At 42.5% G+C, this 16,228-nt stretch overlaps 1 protein-coding gene across 1 annotated transcript in view; it reads left to right on the top strand.

Moving 5' to 3' along the window:
• The first annotated feature begins 1,833 nt into the window (after nucleotides 1–1,833).
• Nucleotides 1,834–16,228, top strand: part of LOC126425182 (uncharacterized) — a 289,759-nt gene continuing 275,364 nt past the window's right edge. The window contains exons 1-3 of the mRNA XM_050088170.1: nucleotides 1,834–1,884; nucleotides 2,322–2,572; nucleotides 13,117–13,202. Coding sequence (XP_049944127.1) covers nucleotides 1,834–1,884; nucleotides 2,322–2,572; nucleotides 13,117–13,202 — 388 coding nt within the window. The remainder of the gene's footprint in view (nucleotides 1,885–2,321; nucleotides 2,573–13,116; nucleotides 13,203–16,228) is intronic.

The following is a 16,228-nucleotide window of genomic DNA, read 5'->3' as shown; positions in this document are numbered from 1 at the left end:
GAGGTGGGTCGTTCGCAAAGCAACGAGTACAAAGGAACAGTTCGCTAAACTGGACCGAAGAACCGAGGAACGACACGGCCGTACACCGTTCGCCTCATTCGGTCTCGCTCCCGCCTCACTCCCGTTCTTCCTCAGGTGTCACTCGTTACGCGTTCCACATTCACTGTTCGTCTTTCACGAGCAAGTTGCCCTTGCTTTTGTTCACTGCGTTCGCCAGTTCTTGTTAAATGTCAATCTGACCTGGAAATCTCGACTTCCGGTTTTTTTGTTTTTAGTTACATACCTGGTGTAAAATTATTTTTATGTAATATACATGACAAAAATCTGCTTATCTTTTCGACAGTTTTATCAAATGTAAACTTGATATTTAGCACAGTTGTTTTTTATTCGTAAATTTTTAGGCTTCAACTGCTTGATTTAAGTTTTTAAGGTAAGGTTTTAATTACAAACATTTCTAAACATTCAGCTACTATTTTCATCCAGTATTCCAAAATCGTGGTTGTTGTAGGGTATAGTAGATCTAGTTTTCATTTTTGCCTTTTTGTAAACCCATACAGCACCGCACAATTAAACAAAGAAACAGTGTGAACGAATAAAAATGAACGCCCGCCTCCCCTCCCCAAAAAAAAGAGCCACCAGAGAACTACTTTCCAAAAACGAAAGAGTTCCCTCCTCTCTAGTCCACTCACGACGCTCTTGCTCCTGTTTGCAATCGTGAGCTGAGGATACAGTCGGTTCAAGCGTGGCGCATGTGCCATGAAATACAGTTTCCATTATCTGCTTATGGATCTGATTTAATTATTTCTGCTTGTTCTCAGCAATAGTGATACACCTTGTATTTTATTATTGGCTTTTGGCGAAAATATTATACGTGGTGTTCTCCCTCTGCAAACAATTTATGGTAGTGGAAGCTGATAAAAGTAAATTGTCGTAGCGATTGTTCGGTTTCAACTGGTTTGTAAGCTGGTACAAGATGTTACTGAGGGAAGGCAGAGACATTTGATTTCTTCTGCTACTGAGGACTGTTGCGTTGGTGTTTGACAGAATCTAAATTGTCAACTATGGATGGATCATAAGCAATGTTGTAGGCTATTGCTTCAAAAAATTAGGTCTCTGGATTTTATAGTGGGTTCAGCTTGAATTTTGTTTATATGGTTCGGTGCTGATCTAGACGTAATAATGGATGTAATTTAAAGCCATATATAGCGCGTCGCAGGGGGAATGGTCAGTTTTCGGGGATATGGCAGGTACGATCATTCGAAGCGAAACAATACAGCAAACTAAGGCTCTAAAATGCATAACTTAAGAGCTATGACCAATTATTCGTCTTAGCTTCCGTGAAACACATCTCTTCAACGGAACAAGAGCTCATAGCTCTTAACGTATACATTTTAGAGCCCCTACTTACTAGGCATTTTTTTCTTGTTTTGGTCCATACTAGCTTCTCCCGAATATGGAAAGTAAAGAGCTTGGCGTAGAAGAGATTTGTTTACAGTATCGAAGATGAAGTAGTGCTCATATGGTATGGATTTTGGACCCCATGTTTACCAGACTTTGTTGCTTCGAATGATCGTACCTGTCCTATCCCTGAATATTGCTATCCCCCTGGGACAGTGGTTCTAGGCGCTACGGTCTGGAACCGCGCGACCGCTACGGTCGCAGGTTCGAATCCTGCCTCGGGCATGGATGTATGTGATGTCCTTAGGTCAGTTCAGTTTAAGTAGTTCTAAGTTCTAGGGGACTGATGACCTCAGAAGTTAAGTCCCATAGTGCTCAGAGCCATTTCTGAACCCCCTGGGACACCCTGTATTTATTTACTATCATTAAAGATCAATGTGCAACTTTCGAAAATGGGAATGTTGCCCAAAGGAAATATCTGCTCCAGCACAGCTTTTGAACATAATCTTAAGTCGCAATCCGTGGTTTGTTAATATCCTATGAAGAACGTGGGAGCTGTTAGCTGTTCGAATTTCATGTTCTACTGTGTAATTAACATAATTGGGAAACACAAACTATGTTTTCCAAAGTGATTTGTGCACCAGGATTAATGCCAAGGAGACAAGTAAGCGTAAATATTACGACTTGGTCAACCTGACATCGAAAATGATTCCAGATACGTCGATACATTTTTCTCTATTGCCAGAGCTACACAACAACCGCCACAATCACTAAGAACCATGTTCTGTCTGATGACGGGTCTCTAGGCAACTTAGGATCAGTAATGGTACAATAAATTCTGCCATCACGAAAGGCAAGTGGCTGCGGCTGTTTCTGAATCCGCAAATGCAACGTTTTTTTAATTGTGTGTGTTTGTGTTGCAGCGCGACGCGCAGCTGTACCGGCTGGGGGTGGCGTTGGGCGCGGCGCTGGCGGCCAGTTGGTTGCTGGGGGCGGCGGGGGCGTCTGTGGCGTGGCTGGTGCTGCTGCTGGCGGCGGCGGGCGCCGTCTGGAGGCAGTCGGTGTGCTCGCTGCTCGAGGCCGCTGCCGCCTTCGAGGCTCTGCGCGTGCGCAGGAGGCGCGCCCTGGCCGCCGGCGAGACCGCCGAGTGGCTCAACGTCGCCATCAACAGGTGGTCAGTGTCACGCGGACACACACTTCATCTCACATACGTTGTATGGCTGACGTGTCCGCACAGGTGTATATAAGCCTTTCTATTCAGTGCAATACACCGCATAGTGGCATCGAAGTATGGCGGTATACCGAAAACTACATCGAATTTCCAATACATCGACTGTTTATTATAACTGAAGAAAGCTATAGCTAAGATACCACTGAACCTTAAGTAAAACAGATACTTACATAATGTCCCAAACATTTTTTAGAAATCACAAAAACGGTTATTAAAAATATACAGATCTTTTATAAATAACCCAATACTTCCTTTCTGTGCTTTTGCAAAATCAGATTTTATTCTATCTTTTGCCCTATAATCCATTTCGTTGTTGATTCAATACCTCAGGGATATCATTCAAATCAAGTAAAGGATAATTCCTTGGCGCCATGTATGAAAGATGCTGCAACTGATAATACCAGAGGCGTTCGATAAATAATGCGACACGTTTTTTTCTCGGTCAGTTTCGGTCGAAAAATGCAGAATTTGTTGTGGTACAACGTAGAATATTCCCGCTTCAGCCGCTATAGTTTCATGAAATCCCGGTAGTGGCGGCGCTGTACGTAGCCTTCAAAATGGCGTCTGTAACGGAGGTGCGTTCCAAGCACAGACCAGTCATTGAGTTTCTTTTGCCGGGATATTCATAGACGTTTGTAGGGTGTGCACAGATACGTGGCAGCGAACAAAAGCACGGCGAGTCGTTAGCGAGACATCTGTAAACCTGTCCGATCTCCTGCATGCCGGCCAGCCACACACAGCTGTGACTCCCACAACGTTGGAGAGTGCAGACACTCTCCTTCTATGTTATCGACGGATCACAATGAAAAGCCTCGCTGCACGGCTGGACGTCTCTGATGGTAGTGCTGGCACACCCGTACACCAGCTGGGCCCTCAAAGTAAGATGACGTAAGTTGCGTTTTGTAGCCAAAAGAGTGCAGAATGATATGCTGTATTAGAATCCTGAATAAAACCAATCTGCTTTCAGAAAAAGAGTGTGTTGCATTACATATTGAACGCTCTTCGTAATTATGTACTTGACGCTAAGGAACCTTTTTTGAATGTCGCGTGATGGTATCCGTGACTTGACCGAATCACGTAGCCTGCAGATAAATACACATTACTAGAGTTTTTGGTCGTTTCGTGATGCCATTCTTTAAGTACGTTGAAACTGCGCAGCACACTTTACAGAGAACATTTCACATGAAAGAGTTATGCCGACTATTGCCAAATATTTAGATGTATGCACTAACTGATGTACTAATTTGTCATGGTCCCTTCGACAATAAAAAGTCTCTTCATTTTAATCAGTCTTCATGAAGTCTTTAATTTTCTGCTACAGCATTCACCCAAGTATTGCATCGTTACAGTCTGTTCTTTGAAGGGGGGAGGGAGGGGGGGGGGTCTAAAACGCAAGTCTGTAATGCCAGAGCCGTAAACATGATCTGTAGGAGCCATTTCTGGTTATTTCATTTAGAAAAAGTCTCTGCATCTCTTTTGCTACAATTTCTTGGACGGCATCGGAAACAATTTTATAAAGCATAGTAAGGGTATAATTTTGGTGCTTGTGCAATATTTGTCAACAAAAATTTCTTTTGGAGCCACTGCTAATGTCACAATATCTGCTGGGCTGGTGACATAATGGATATTTCTCATACATTAAGCATTGTAATCGCATTGGTCTGACGAAAATGAATGTCGTTCACACCGCTCCTGTATCCTAAACAGTTTTATACCGTGCAGTAACTTCTGTTCCATTGACTGGGCATACATGTATTAATTCTTCCCTCAGCTGTGGAGGGTTTCAACAACTCGTCACTAGTAGTGTTGTCAAAGTGGTATTAACATTCAGTATGAATGTGTCTAAGTCAAATCTGTGTTTGCTTTTCTTCTCGGCTTGACGCATGGAGGTTTGTCGACTGTACTGGTTCAGTTAAAGTGATGATTACGTTCCGATATATCAAACGAACGAATGTTCGTGTGCTGTGTGTCACGCCCTCTCGAGTAGCGAAAGTTATTTAAAACAACAAAATACATAAGAAGGTAGGTACGCCGAGTAGATGAATCATGTTAAGCAAAATCGATGTATCGAATATATCGAACCGTTATCAATATATCGGGCAATTCGTTGTATCGTTACTAAACTTAGAGTACTTTTAAAACATCGATATATATCGACCATCCCTCATTCAGGGCAATGCGATAAATACACACATCGATAAAAGTTTTGCATCACCCTGGTTCCCAGAACTCCTGAAGACAGACGTTGACTGTGGATATTTTATCCCTTTGCCTGTTCAGAGATGTCACTAAACTCGCCCGAAAACGTAAACAACCCTGCATAAGCAGCGCCTAATAGACGGAGGCGATCCGACAGCTGATCAGTTCCAGTCACTCCACGAGGAATGGGGTACACGGCTCGTGTTGTCTGTAGTTCAACCATGCCTAGACGGTCAATACCGCGGTTCGATCGCATCCGCATTGTTACTTTGTGCCAGGAAGGGCTCTCAACAAGGGAAGTGTCCAGGCGCCTCGGAGTATACCAGAGCGATGTTGTTCGAACATGGAGGAGATACAGAGAGACAGGAACTGTCGATCACATGCCTCGCTCACGCCGCCCAAGGGCTACTACTGGAGTAGATGACCGCCACCTACGGATTATGGCTCGCAGGAACCCTGACAGCAAAGCCACCATGTTGAATAATGCTTTTCGTGCAGCCACAGGACGTCGTGTTACGACTCAAACCGTGCGCAGTAGGCTGCATTATGCGCAACTTCACTCCTGACGTTCAAGGCGAGGTCCATCTTTGCAACCACACCATGCAGTGCGGTACAGATGGGCCCAACAACATGCCGAGTGGACCACTCAGGATTGGCATCACGTTCTCTTCACCGTTGAGTGTCGCATTGCCTTCAACCAGACAATCGTCGGAGACGTGTTTGGAGGCAACCGGGTCAGGCTGAACGCCTTAGACACACTGTGCAGCGAGGTGGAGGTTCCCTGCTGTCTTGGGGTGGCATTCTTTGGGACCGTCGTACGCCGCTGGTGGTCATAGAAGGCGCCGTAACGGCCGTACGAACGTGAATGCCATCCTCCGACCGATAGTGCAACCTTGATGAACTTGTGGATAGTATGCCATGACGAATACAGGCATGCATCAATGCAAGAGGACGTGCTACTGGGTATTAGAGGTACCGGGGTGCACAGCAATCTGGACCAATACCTCTGTAGGTCTCGCTGTATGGTGGTACAACATGAAGCGTGTGGTTTTCATGAGCAATAAAAAGGGCGGAAATGATGTTTACGTTGATCTCTATTTCAATTTTCTGTACAGGTTCCGGACCTCTCGGAACCGAAGTGATGCAAAACGTGTTTTGATGTGTGTATGACATTGTTTCCACAGCAGCTCAGACACATTGGAAATCATCTCCTGATTGAAGTAGCTCCCTCCCTTCCCATCATACATGTGGCGTAGGTCAACAGCCGTGTTAAAACATTAACGTGAAACGAAGAGGGCTTCATTACAGATAAGCGCAAATTCAAAGCCTGCTTGACAAACAGTAACTGAACGAACCCAAAATGAACATAAGGAAAGCAATGCCAGGAGCACTCAGTGAATCCGAAAGTAATATTTTGTCAAATGATTCGACTAATATCCGAAGACATTTTGGCCTTAGGAAAACTGAGTAAGCCATTACAATTAATTTACACACATTGGTTCCGAAATGGACGATGACAGGGATAAGGCCAAAATAAAGAATTTGGTCTTCCATACTACAATGGGTAGTCAAATGAAAACGAGACAGAAGGGAAAAAAGTAAGTAAACAGTTTATTATTTCAAAAGTAATGGCCATAGCTGTTGAAATATTTATCCCATTGTGAGATAGTGGAAAAATGTTTGCGGTTGCTTACGGATTGTATCCAGGTGTGAATCTCTTCCTCAGAAACAAATCAACTGTGATCCCAGCCTTTCTTCGGGACTCTAAAAAAAATGGAAGTTGCATGGGGTGAGATCGAGATTGTTGGGAGGATGTGTAAGGGCTTCCTAGCGAATCTTCTGCAGCGTAGTCGAGACAACAGGCACGCCAGCTCCGGGAAAGCCATAATGTCCTTTTTCTTTGACTGCAAGGGCCTGCTGCTCGTTGATTTTCTGGAACTCGGTGCTACAATTAAAGCACCGCGATACGTGGACACTTGGCAAAAACTGAAGAGCACCATCAAGCCCAAACGTTCACGAATTTTGCCGGACGGCATAGTTTTGTTCAACATTAATGTCTACCCATATGTTGCCAACACCGCTTCGACTACGCGGCAGAAGTTTCGCTGGGACGCCTTTGCACTTCCTCCATACAGTCCCGATCTCTGCCTAAGCAATTTTAGAGCCATGAAGAAAGACATTCGTGCTCGTCTATTCGTTTCGGACGAAGAGGTGCAAGTCTGGGTAGATCATGATTCTGTAGGCGACCACAAACATTTTTCCGTGAAAGTACTGATAGTCCTGTCTGGCAGTGGGATGAATGTTTCAACAGCTATGGCGAGTATTTGTGAAATAATAATCTGTTTGCTTACTTTTTTCCCATCTGTCTCGTTTTCATTTGACTTCACCTTGTATTATTGCTCAATAGTGGAAAGGCATCGAAAGCAAGCTACACCTGTGAGATTCCACAGAGATTATGAGAAAGAACTTGCTCGCCTTCTAGCAGCAGTTCAGCGTAGGTCGATGTAGCAACGATAATAAACAATTGACAGTTTTTACAAAGCCGTTCCTTTTTGCAGCACCGACATGAAGCTATATCAGTCTCTAAGCATTGAGTTTTTGACTTCGGTATTCAGATTTCTACACCTAGTGTATTATATCCATTCAAGATCGCTCTTTACATAGGCTGACCACTGCCGCTACGTTACACCTACTGAGTACGGCTCTCTGCATGCGATCGTTTTATCCAGTGACGGAAAAAAATCGCAACACCAAAAAGAAAGTAATGTAGAGTAATGAAATTTTGGGGATACATTTGCCTACGTATCAAATTTAAGTGATTAACATTGCAAGATCACAGGTTAATGTAAGCACATGGTTAGCCATTGTGAAAGTGAAATTATGGTACATTAATAACCGGTGTAGTAGCCAGAATATTGAATGGAAGCGTGCAAACGTGCATGCCGGATGTCAGTTTGTAGGATGGAGTTCCATGCCTGTTGCAGTTGGTCGGTCAGTACAGTGACGGTTAATGCAGACTGTGGATGATGCTGGAGTTGTCGTCCTATGTCGTCGCGTATGCACTCGATTGGAGACAGAGCTAGTGATCGAGCAGGTGAAGGTAACATGTCGACACTCTATAGAGCATGTTGGGTTACAACAGCGGTATGTGGGCGAGGGTTATCGTGTTGGAAAACACCCCCAATAATGCTGTTTATGAATAGCAGTACAACAGATCGAATCATCAGATTGACGTACAAGTTTGCAATCAGGTAGCGTGGGATAATCACGAGTGTGCTCCTGCTGTCATTCGAAATCGCACTCCTGATCGTAACTCTAGGTGTAGGTCAAGAGTGTATAGGAGATGGACAGGCTAGCCCTCAACTGGCCTCCTCCTGACCAACACACTGCCATCACTGGCACCGAGGCAGAACCAGCTTTCATCAGGAAACACAACAGACTTCCACCCTGCCCTCCAGTGAGCTCTCGCTGACACCACTGAAGTCGAAAATGGCTGTGGTTTGGTGTCAGTGGAATGCATGCTACTGGGCTTCTGGCTGGGAGCTGCCCTTAAAGTAACCGGGTCGTAACAGTTCCTTGTGTCATAATGCTGCAAACTGCTGCTGAAATTGTTGCTCCAGATGCAGTATGATTAGCCAGAGCCATATGCCAAACATGATGGTGTTGCCTCTCCGTAGTGCATCTGGCTGTCTGGAGTCTGGTCTTCTTGTGACCTGTGACCGCACCGTCTCATAAGCACCACTGCCAGCAATCATGTACGGTGGTTACATTCCTCCCAAGTCCTTCTGCGATGTCGCAGAAGTAACATCTGGCTTCTTGTAGCCCTGTTACACGACCTCATTCAAACTCAGTGGGCTGTTGGTAATGGCTCTTTGTTGCCTTAAAGGCATTCTTCCCTAACACCAAATCACCACGTCCAGTCTCAAAGATAACTAACGCTCACAACCATTACAGCGTGTATTTAAATCAAACCTTATTTGCATGCTCATGGTGATGCTACTAGCCACACTCTTATGCGACTGGCGTGAAATTTGAATAAATGTAGGTTGATTCTTACAAAGAAGAAGACCGCAACCAGCCACTATTAATAATGCTATTTATTTAAGTAAATAGTGCCGTAACCGGTTACAAACTGACAGGTTCATCATCAGACAGCTGTTCACCAGATTCACAAGATGCACTTTACATAATCGTCAGCCTTCGATTTTTATTCTCCCACTGTAGCGAAATATTGTTCGTGTGTTGGTGCCCTATGTTGATGCCCTACGGTAGAGAACAATGTTAGAAGCACCATATGTTAACATAACTAACCTCCAAACGACGTAATACAGAGTAGACAAATATGTGAGGTTAAGTGGTTATAGTACTTACATCGAAATTTTCGCGAAATTCTGTTGCAAAGTTGCAGGATTGTATTTTAGAAATATTGCAAAGTATATGCAGCACTTATGTTGTTGTTGTGGTCTTCAGTCCTGAGACTGGTTTGATGCAGCTCTCCATGCTACTCTATCCTGTGCAAGCTTCTTCATCTCCCACTGCCTACTGCAGCCTACATCCTTCTGAATCTGCTTGGTGTATTCATCTCTTGGTCTCCCTCTATGATTTTTACCCTCCACGCTGCCCTCCAATGCTATATTTGTGATCACTTGCTGCCTCAGGACATGTCGTACCAACCGAACACTTCTTCTAGTCAAGTTGTGCCACAAACTTCTCTCCTTCCCAATCCTATTCAATACCTCCTCATTAGTTATGTGATCTACCCATCTAGTCTTCAGCACTCTTCTGTAGTACCACATTTCGAAAGCTTCTATTCTCTTCTTGTCCAAACTATTTATTGTCCATGTTTCACTTCCATACATGGCTACACTCCATACAAATACTTTCAGAAACGACTACCCTCTCTATTTCGACCATCATCAGTTATTTTGCTCCCCAAATAGCAATACTCCTTTACTACTTTAAGTGTCTCATTTCCTAATCTAATTCCCGCAGCATCACCCGACTTAATTCGACTACATTCCATTGTCCTCGTTATGCTTTTGTTGATGTTCATCTTATATCCTCCTCTCAAGACACTGTCCATTCCGTTCAACTGCTATTCCAAGTCCTTAGCTATCTCTGACAGAATTACAATATCATCGGCGAACCTCAAAGTTTTTATTTCTTCTCCATGGATTTTAATACCTACTCTGAATTTTTCTTTTGTTTCCTTTACTGCTTGCTCAATATACAGATTGAATAACATCGGGGAGAGGCTACAATCCTGTCTCACTCCCTTCCCAACCACTGCTTCCCTTTCATGCCCCTCGACTCTTATAACTGCCATCTGCTTTCTGTACAAACTGTAAATAGCCTTTCGCTCCCTGTATTTTACCCCTGCCACCTTTAGGATTTGAAAGAACGTATTCCAGTCAACATTTTCAAAAGTCTACAAATGCTAGAAACGTAGGTTTGCGTTTCCTTAATCTTTCTTCTAAGATAAGTCGTAAGGTCAGTATTGCCTCACGTGTTCCAATATTTCTACGGAATCCAAACTGATCTTCCCCGAGGTCAGCTTCTACCATTTTTTCCATTCGTCTGTAAGTAATTCGAATTAGTATTTTGCAGCTGTGACTTATTAAACTGATAGTTCGTTAATTTTAACTTCTGTCAACACCTGCTTTCTTTGGGATTGGAATTATTATATTCTTCTTGAAGCCAGAGGGTATTTCGCCTGTCTCATACATCTTGCTCACCAGATGGTAGAGTTTTGTCAGGACTGGCTCTCCCAAGGCCGTCAGTAGTTCTAATGGAATGTTGTCTACTCCCGGGGCCTTGTTTCGACTCAGGTCTTTCAGTGCTCTGTCAAACTCTTCACGCAGTATCGTATCTCCCATTTCATCTTCATCTACATCCTCTTCCATTTCCATAATATTGTCTTCAAGTAAATCGCCCTTGTATAGACCCTCTGTATACTCCTTCCACCTTTCTGCTTTCTCTTCTTTGCTTAGGACTGGGTTTCCATCTGAGCTCTTGATATTCATACAAGTGGTTCTCTTTTCTCCAAAGGTCTCTTTAATTTTCCTATAGGCAGTAGCTATCTTACCCCTAGTGATATGTGCCTCTACATCCTTACATTTGTCCTCTAGCCATCCCTGCTTAGCCATTTTGCACTTCCTGTCGATCTCATTTTTGAGACGTTTGTATTCCTTTTTGCCTGCTTCATTTACTGCATTTTTATATTTTCTCTGCAGCACTTATATTATTTGCATATTACCATATTGTGCAAAGCACCACTCACACAAACACCAAAAAGTATTTGCCACATGTGAAGTTGACGCACAGATGGCGGTTTCACAAATACAACAGCGCCAGAGATGTTCTCTCTCAGAGATATTACAGTATACAGGTTGCTTTGATTTCACAGTATGAATGTTTATAAAGAATAAACGTAATATCATGAACAATTAAAACACTAAGCTAAAACTTACATTATGAGAATATAATATTACAGATGAAGTTGACAGATGTAGTAACCAGTTTGTGTGACTGCTACTTACATGGTATTATGTAAATACTGTGCTATATGCTGAAAGCAACATAGAGGTGAGATAAAATGAACAATACGACAGTAGAAAATATATTAACATTGTATGGCGCACAATAATTTTGAATCAATTTTACAGTTGCAATAATGTGTAACTCAACAGGTAGCTATATTTTGGTGTAAAATAGTGCCAAAGAAGTTCATGTATTACAATATATACATTGCTTTGAATTGACAGTGGAATTTTTTTTACAAAGAATCAAGGTAACATTACAAGCATTTATATTACAAAGAATAAATATTACATTGTGACCATACAGTATTGAGTGTGAATTAATTACAAATAAATTCGGAAAATGTAGTAACTAGTTTGTATGAATGTTACTTGTGTGGTATTGTGTAAATACTGCGCCATAAAAAGGCAACAATGTGGAGATGAGATAAAATGAATAATGTGACAGTAGAAATTATATTAATGTAGTATGCCTCACCAATTTTTTAATCAATTTTACAGTTGCAACAGTGTGTGTCTGAGCAGGCAGCCATATTATGATGTAATATTTTGTTTGGATTATTTATTATATGTTGTTGTAAAAGGAGTAGTGTCTATTTATGTTTTAAACTGGGAAACAGGTGAGTGAAATTTTGTAGAAAGGTTGCATTTGCTAGCTCTTTCTGCTCATTGAGGATATTGTTCATTTTATCTCACCTCTATGTTGTTATCTGCATATAGCACAGTATTTACATAATACCATGTAAGTAGCATTCACACAAACTGGTTACTACATCTGTCAACTTCAACTGTAATATTATATGCTCATAATGTAAGGTTTATCTTAGTGTTTTAATTGTTCATGATATTACGTTTATTCTTTATAAACATTCATACTGTGAAATCAAAGCAATCTGTATATTGTAGTATCCCTGAGAGAGAACATCTCTGGCGCTGTTGTATTTGTGAAACCGCCATCTGTGCGTCAGCTTCACATGTGGCAAATACTTTTTGGTGTTTGTGTGTGTGTGTGTGTGTGTGTGTGTGTGTGTGTGTGTGTGTGTGTGGTGCTTCGCACAATATGGTAATATGCAAATCATATAAGTGCTGCGTATACTATGCAATATTTCTAAAATACAATCCTGCAACTTTGCAACAAAATTTCGCGAAATTTTCGATGTAAGTACTATAACCACTTAACCTTACATATTTGTTTACTCTGTATTACATCGTTTGGAGGTTAGTTATGTTAACATATGGTGCTTCTAACATTGTTTTCTACCGTAGGGCGTCAACATAGGGCACCAACACACGAACAATATTTCGCTACAGTGGGAGAATAAAAATCGAAGGCTGACGATTATGTAAAGTGCATCTTGTGAATCTGGTGAACAGCTGTCTGATGATGAACCTGTCAGTTTGTAACCGGTTACGGCACTATTTACTTAAATAAATAGCATTATTAATAGTGGCTGGTTGCTGTCTTCTTCTTTGTAAGAATCGGCCTACATTGATTGTACACAGCCACGGTGTCAACATGTCAGTTTTAGACGAAATTTGAATAGACATCATGTTCCAAATGTAGAAACACGTCTATCAACCCCCGTTTATATCGCACAACTCCTTCTTGACGTTGCGATTTTTTTTTTCTGTTAGTGTATACTGTATGAAGCCTCCTTCATTACATAAGTAGTAAGATAACTGAGAATATGTACAAGCTCTTGCCCGTGACATTAGTGCGTCTCTTACGGACTGACGTACTGCCAACAGGTGGGTGCTAAGCTCAGACAGCGTGTTCGCCCTGGTAAAGGAGCATCTGGAGCCGCTGCTAAACGACGTGAAGCCGGGCATCGTCGGTGAGTCTGACATTCTCAATTCTCACTATTCTCACCTTCAACTCGCACTGTCGCTTTTTCGATTCCTCTGTAGTACGACTCTTTCTACTTAACAAAGAATACTACGTAATCGTTTCATTTCCTATGTAGTTTTGTATTCTTCCAGTCAAGAGAATTGACTGGAAGTCATACGACAAAATAAATTTACACTGCCTGACAAAAAGAAACTTAGACTCCTAGTAGAGAAGTAGAAAACGAAATGAAATTTCAGTGATTGAGAAGGTATATTATTTTATTTCAGTGATTACAGTCTTGAGTCAAATCTGCAAAGAAATGGGCAGTATGAGCTCACTTATTAGTGAGATATTACACACTCTCTCTCTTCCTGATGCGTGCACTGATTTTGTTGGGATGTGTGTCATAAAGCCGCTATGCATCTCCTGAGACAAGAAGGGTCCACGCTGTTGTAACCGCCTCTTGATCTTCTGAATACTGGCGCTTGTATGGAGTTGAAGTCAGAACAGTTCCCACAGATGTGGGGGATCTTGCTGGCCACGGCAGTAGCTCAACATCACGCAGTCAGTTCACAGGCACTTGTCCCATGTGCGGATGAGCATTGTCCTGTTGAAAAATGACACCACCATACGGTCGCATGAGAGGTAATACATGAGGATGCAGGATGTCCGTGACGTACCGTTGCGCCGTCAGACTTCACTCATCCATGAGCACCCGTAATCCGAATTACACCCGATGGTACCCCACACATTGACGCCAGGAGTAACACGCAGATCGGCTCCTTTCTCGATATCGATGGTCATCTGGAATAGTGCAGAACCGCGATTCATCACCGAATACAATGCGACACTATTCATGAACAGTCTATGACTTCCCTCCCGAAACTGCCGGCCGCGGTGGTCTAGCGGTTCTGACGCTGCAGTCCGGAACCGCGGGACTGCTACGGTCGCAGGTTCGAATCCTGCCTCGGGCATGGGTGTGTGTGATGTCCTTAGGTTAGTTAGGTTTAAGTAGTTCTAAGTTCTAGGGGCTTATGACCTAAGATGTTGAGTCCCATAGTGCTCAGAGCCATTTGGACCATTTGAACCTCCCGAAACTGTTAATATGGTAGAATTAACGGCAGCCTAGTATGGGACAGTAATTCCCTAGTCCGGCTGCTGCTACTCTCCAGCCAGTCGTGTGGGATGACACATAATGTTATAGGGAGTCCATCACTTGTTCTTGTGTGTCAGACACTGATATGAAAGAGTTCCAATGTGGCTGGTGCCCAATACAGCGATCGTCCCTTGTGGTGGTTAGACATGGTAGACTGGAACCTTGAAGACGAGCAGGCTTGCCTTCGCGTTTCCACACAGAACGCTATCGGGGCACTTTCACATCAGATTGACTCAAAAATCTGGAAACTGACGAACCAATATACTATTAGATCAGGTGGCCAAAAAGAGACACACAATGATGCCCCTTTCAGACTCTGTCAGGTGCTGATAACACTGTCTCACACGAGTACCAGACACGTCTGTATCCTTCACAATGATCACTCAACATCAAACGCTGTTGACGTCCCTTGTATACCGTACCAGGCCAGACAATAAACACGAACACCACTAACAGCCACTCTACCTGTCACAGAGAACTGTAACTGTAATAATTTATACACGTACACGGTGTGCACGTAGTTACAATGACATCCGACAATGTCTTCGCAATGCTTCACTTTTTTTGTCAGGCAGTGGATTAGAGAAACCTTAAAACTTAACACGTCATGGCAATGGAATCAAAAATCAAAATAAGTATTCATGAGTATGAACAGTTCTTGTTCTCGACGGGAAGTCGGTATGTTTTATTCGGAAAACCGTTTTAGACACGTGATACAGACTATCTTCAGATCCATAGATATAATTACAACGAAACGCAGCATATCGGTGGGCTATACTTGTACATACAGCTATCAGACATTCACAAACGTGAGGCAACATAAGGAATATAGCAGACAACGCCGTCAATAGGCTTTTGGTGGAGCACTTCGTAGGCTATCAACAGTGGAAAATGGGAACTAGGACTAGGCAAGTAGATGCTGTGAAGAAGAAGCTCTACTGGTAAAAATAGTGTGTCCAGCAATTACTTATGTGGGAAGTTCATATTCCAGTGTTCGACTGCTGACATCATCGTCGACGTTCACCAACAACGTTACCTAATAAAGAATGGGCATATATTCTGTCATCACATGTGGTAGGGACCAGGCTACACTTGGCAGTAGACATTCGCTGAAATTAAATTATGGCTGTAGAACACTAACCGTCTAAAATTACAATTATAGTTAAACATCGCATAGATATCTGCCGCTAGTACTAACAAGTGGTCCTGGAATGTCTGCAGGATAGTTTAGCTGTAGAGACTATCTTGTCGTACATGTAACCAATCTTAGGCTTAAGATTCGACATACACTGCGAAATTGTAACCTCCGGAAATTTGCGGGACAACTTCGTATCTCCTTTGTCTTTTTCACCACATTTCGTTTAAATTCAGGAATTGCTCCTTTTCACGTTTTAATAGAACTAATGTGTCTATGCAGCTGAAACGGGTGTAATGTACCTAAGACTTTCCATTTTCTGTGACATTTACATTATTTAAGGTCATATAGTAAAAGACTTCTTAATACATGAGAGGTACGGCAGTTAAGTAAAATAAGAATACACACTTTTCTAATTAAGGGAGTCTATGGTTCACCGTAGTAATCACATCATAAAGCGCGTGCAGCAAGAAGGAAATATTTGATAAATAAGCTCCTTCTATGGATGCCACGGGAATGAGTTCGACATTTGGCGGAATAGTAATGAAACTTCATAAATGAGAGGATTTTAGTGTAGTATCTTTACCAGCAGGACACTGTACATTACTCTTCAGACATAAAATTGTGTCAACCACAACTGTAACAACCGAAAAAGATTTTAAAGTTCGTCGTCTGCGCTAGGTCAAGCGCTTGTAATATCAGCTGCTCGAGACGACACAAGGAAGCAACAGTGAAGAAACTA

The sequence above is a fragment of the Schistocerca serialis genome, chromosome 1 (assembly GCF_023864345.2).
Source record: "Schistocerca serialis cubense isolate TAMUIC-IGC-003099 chromosome 1, iqSchSeri2.2, whole genome shotgun sequence".
NCBI classification, from domain to species: Eukaryota; Metazoa; Arthropoda; class Insecta; order Orthoptera; family Acrididae; genus Schistocerca; species Schistocerca serialis.
Note: the sequence above shows the minus strand (reverse complement) of the source record. Positions and strands in the feature narration are given on the sequence as shown.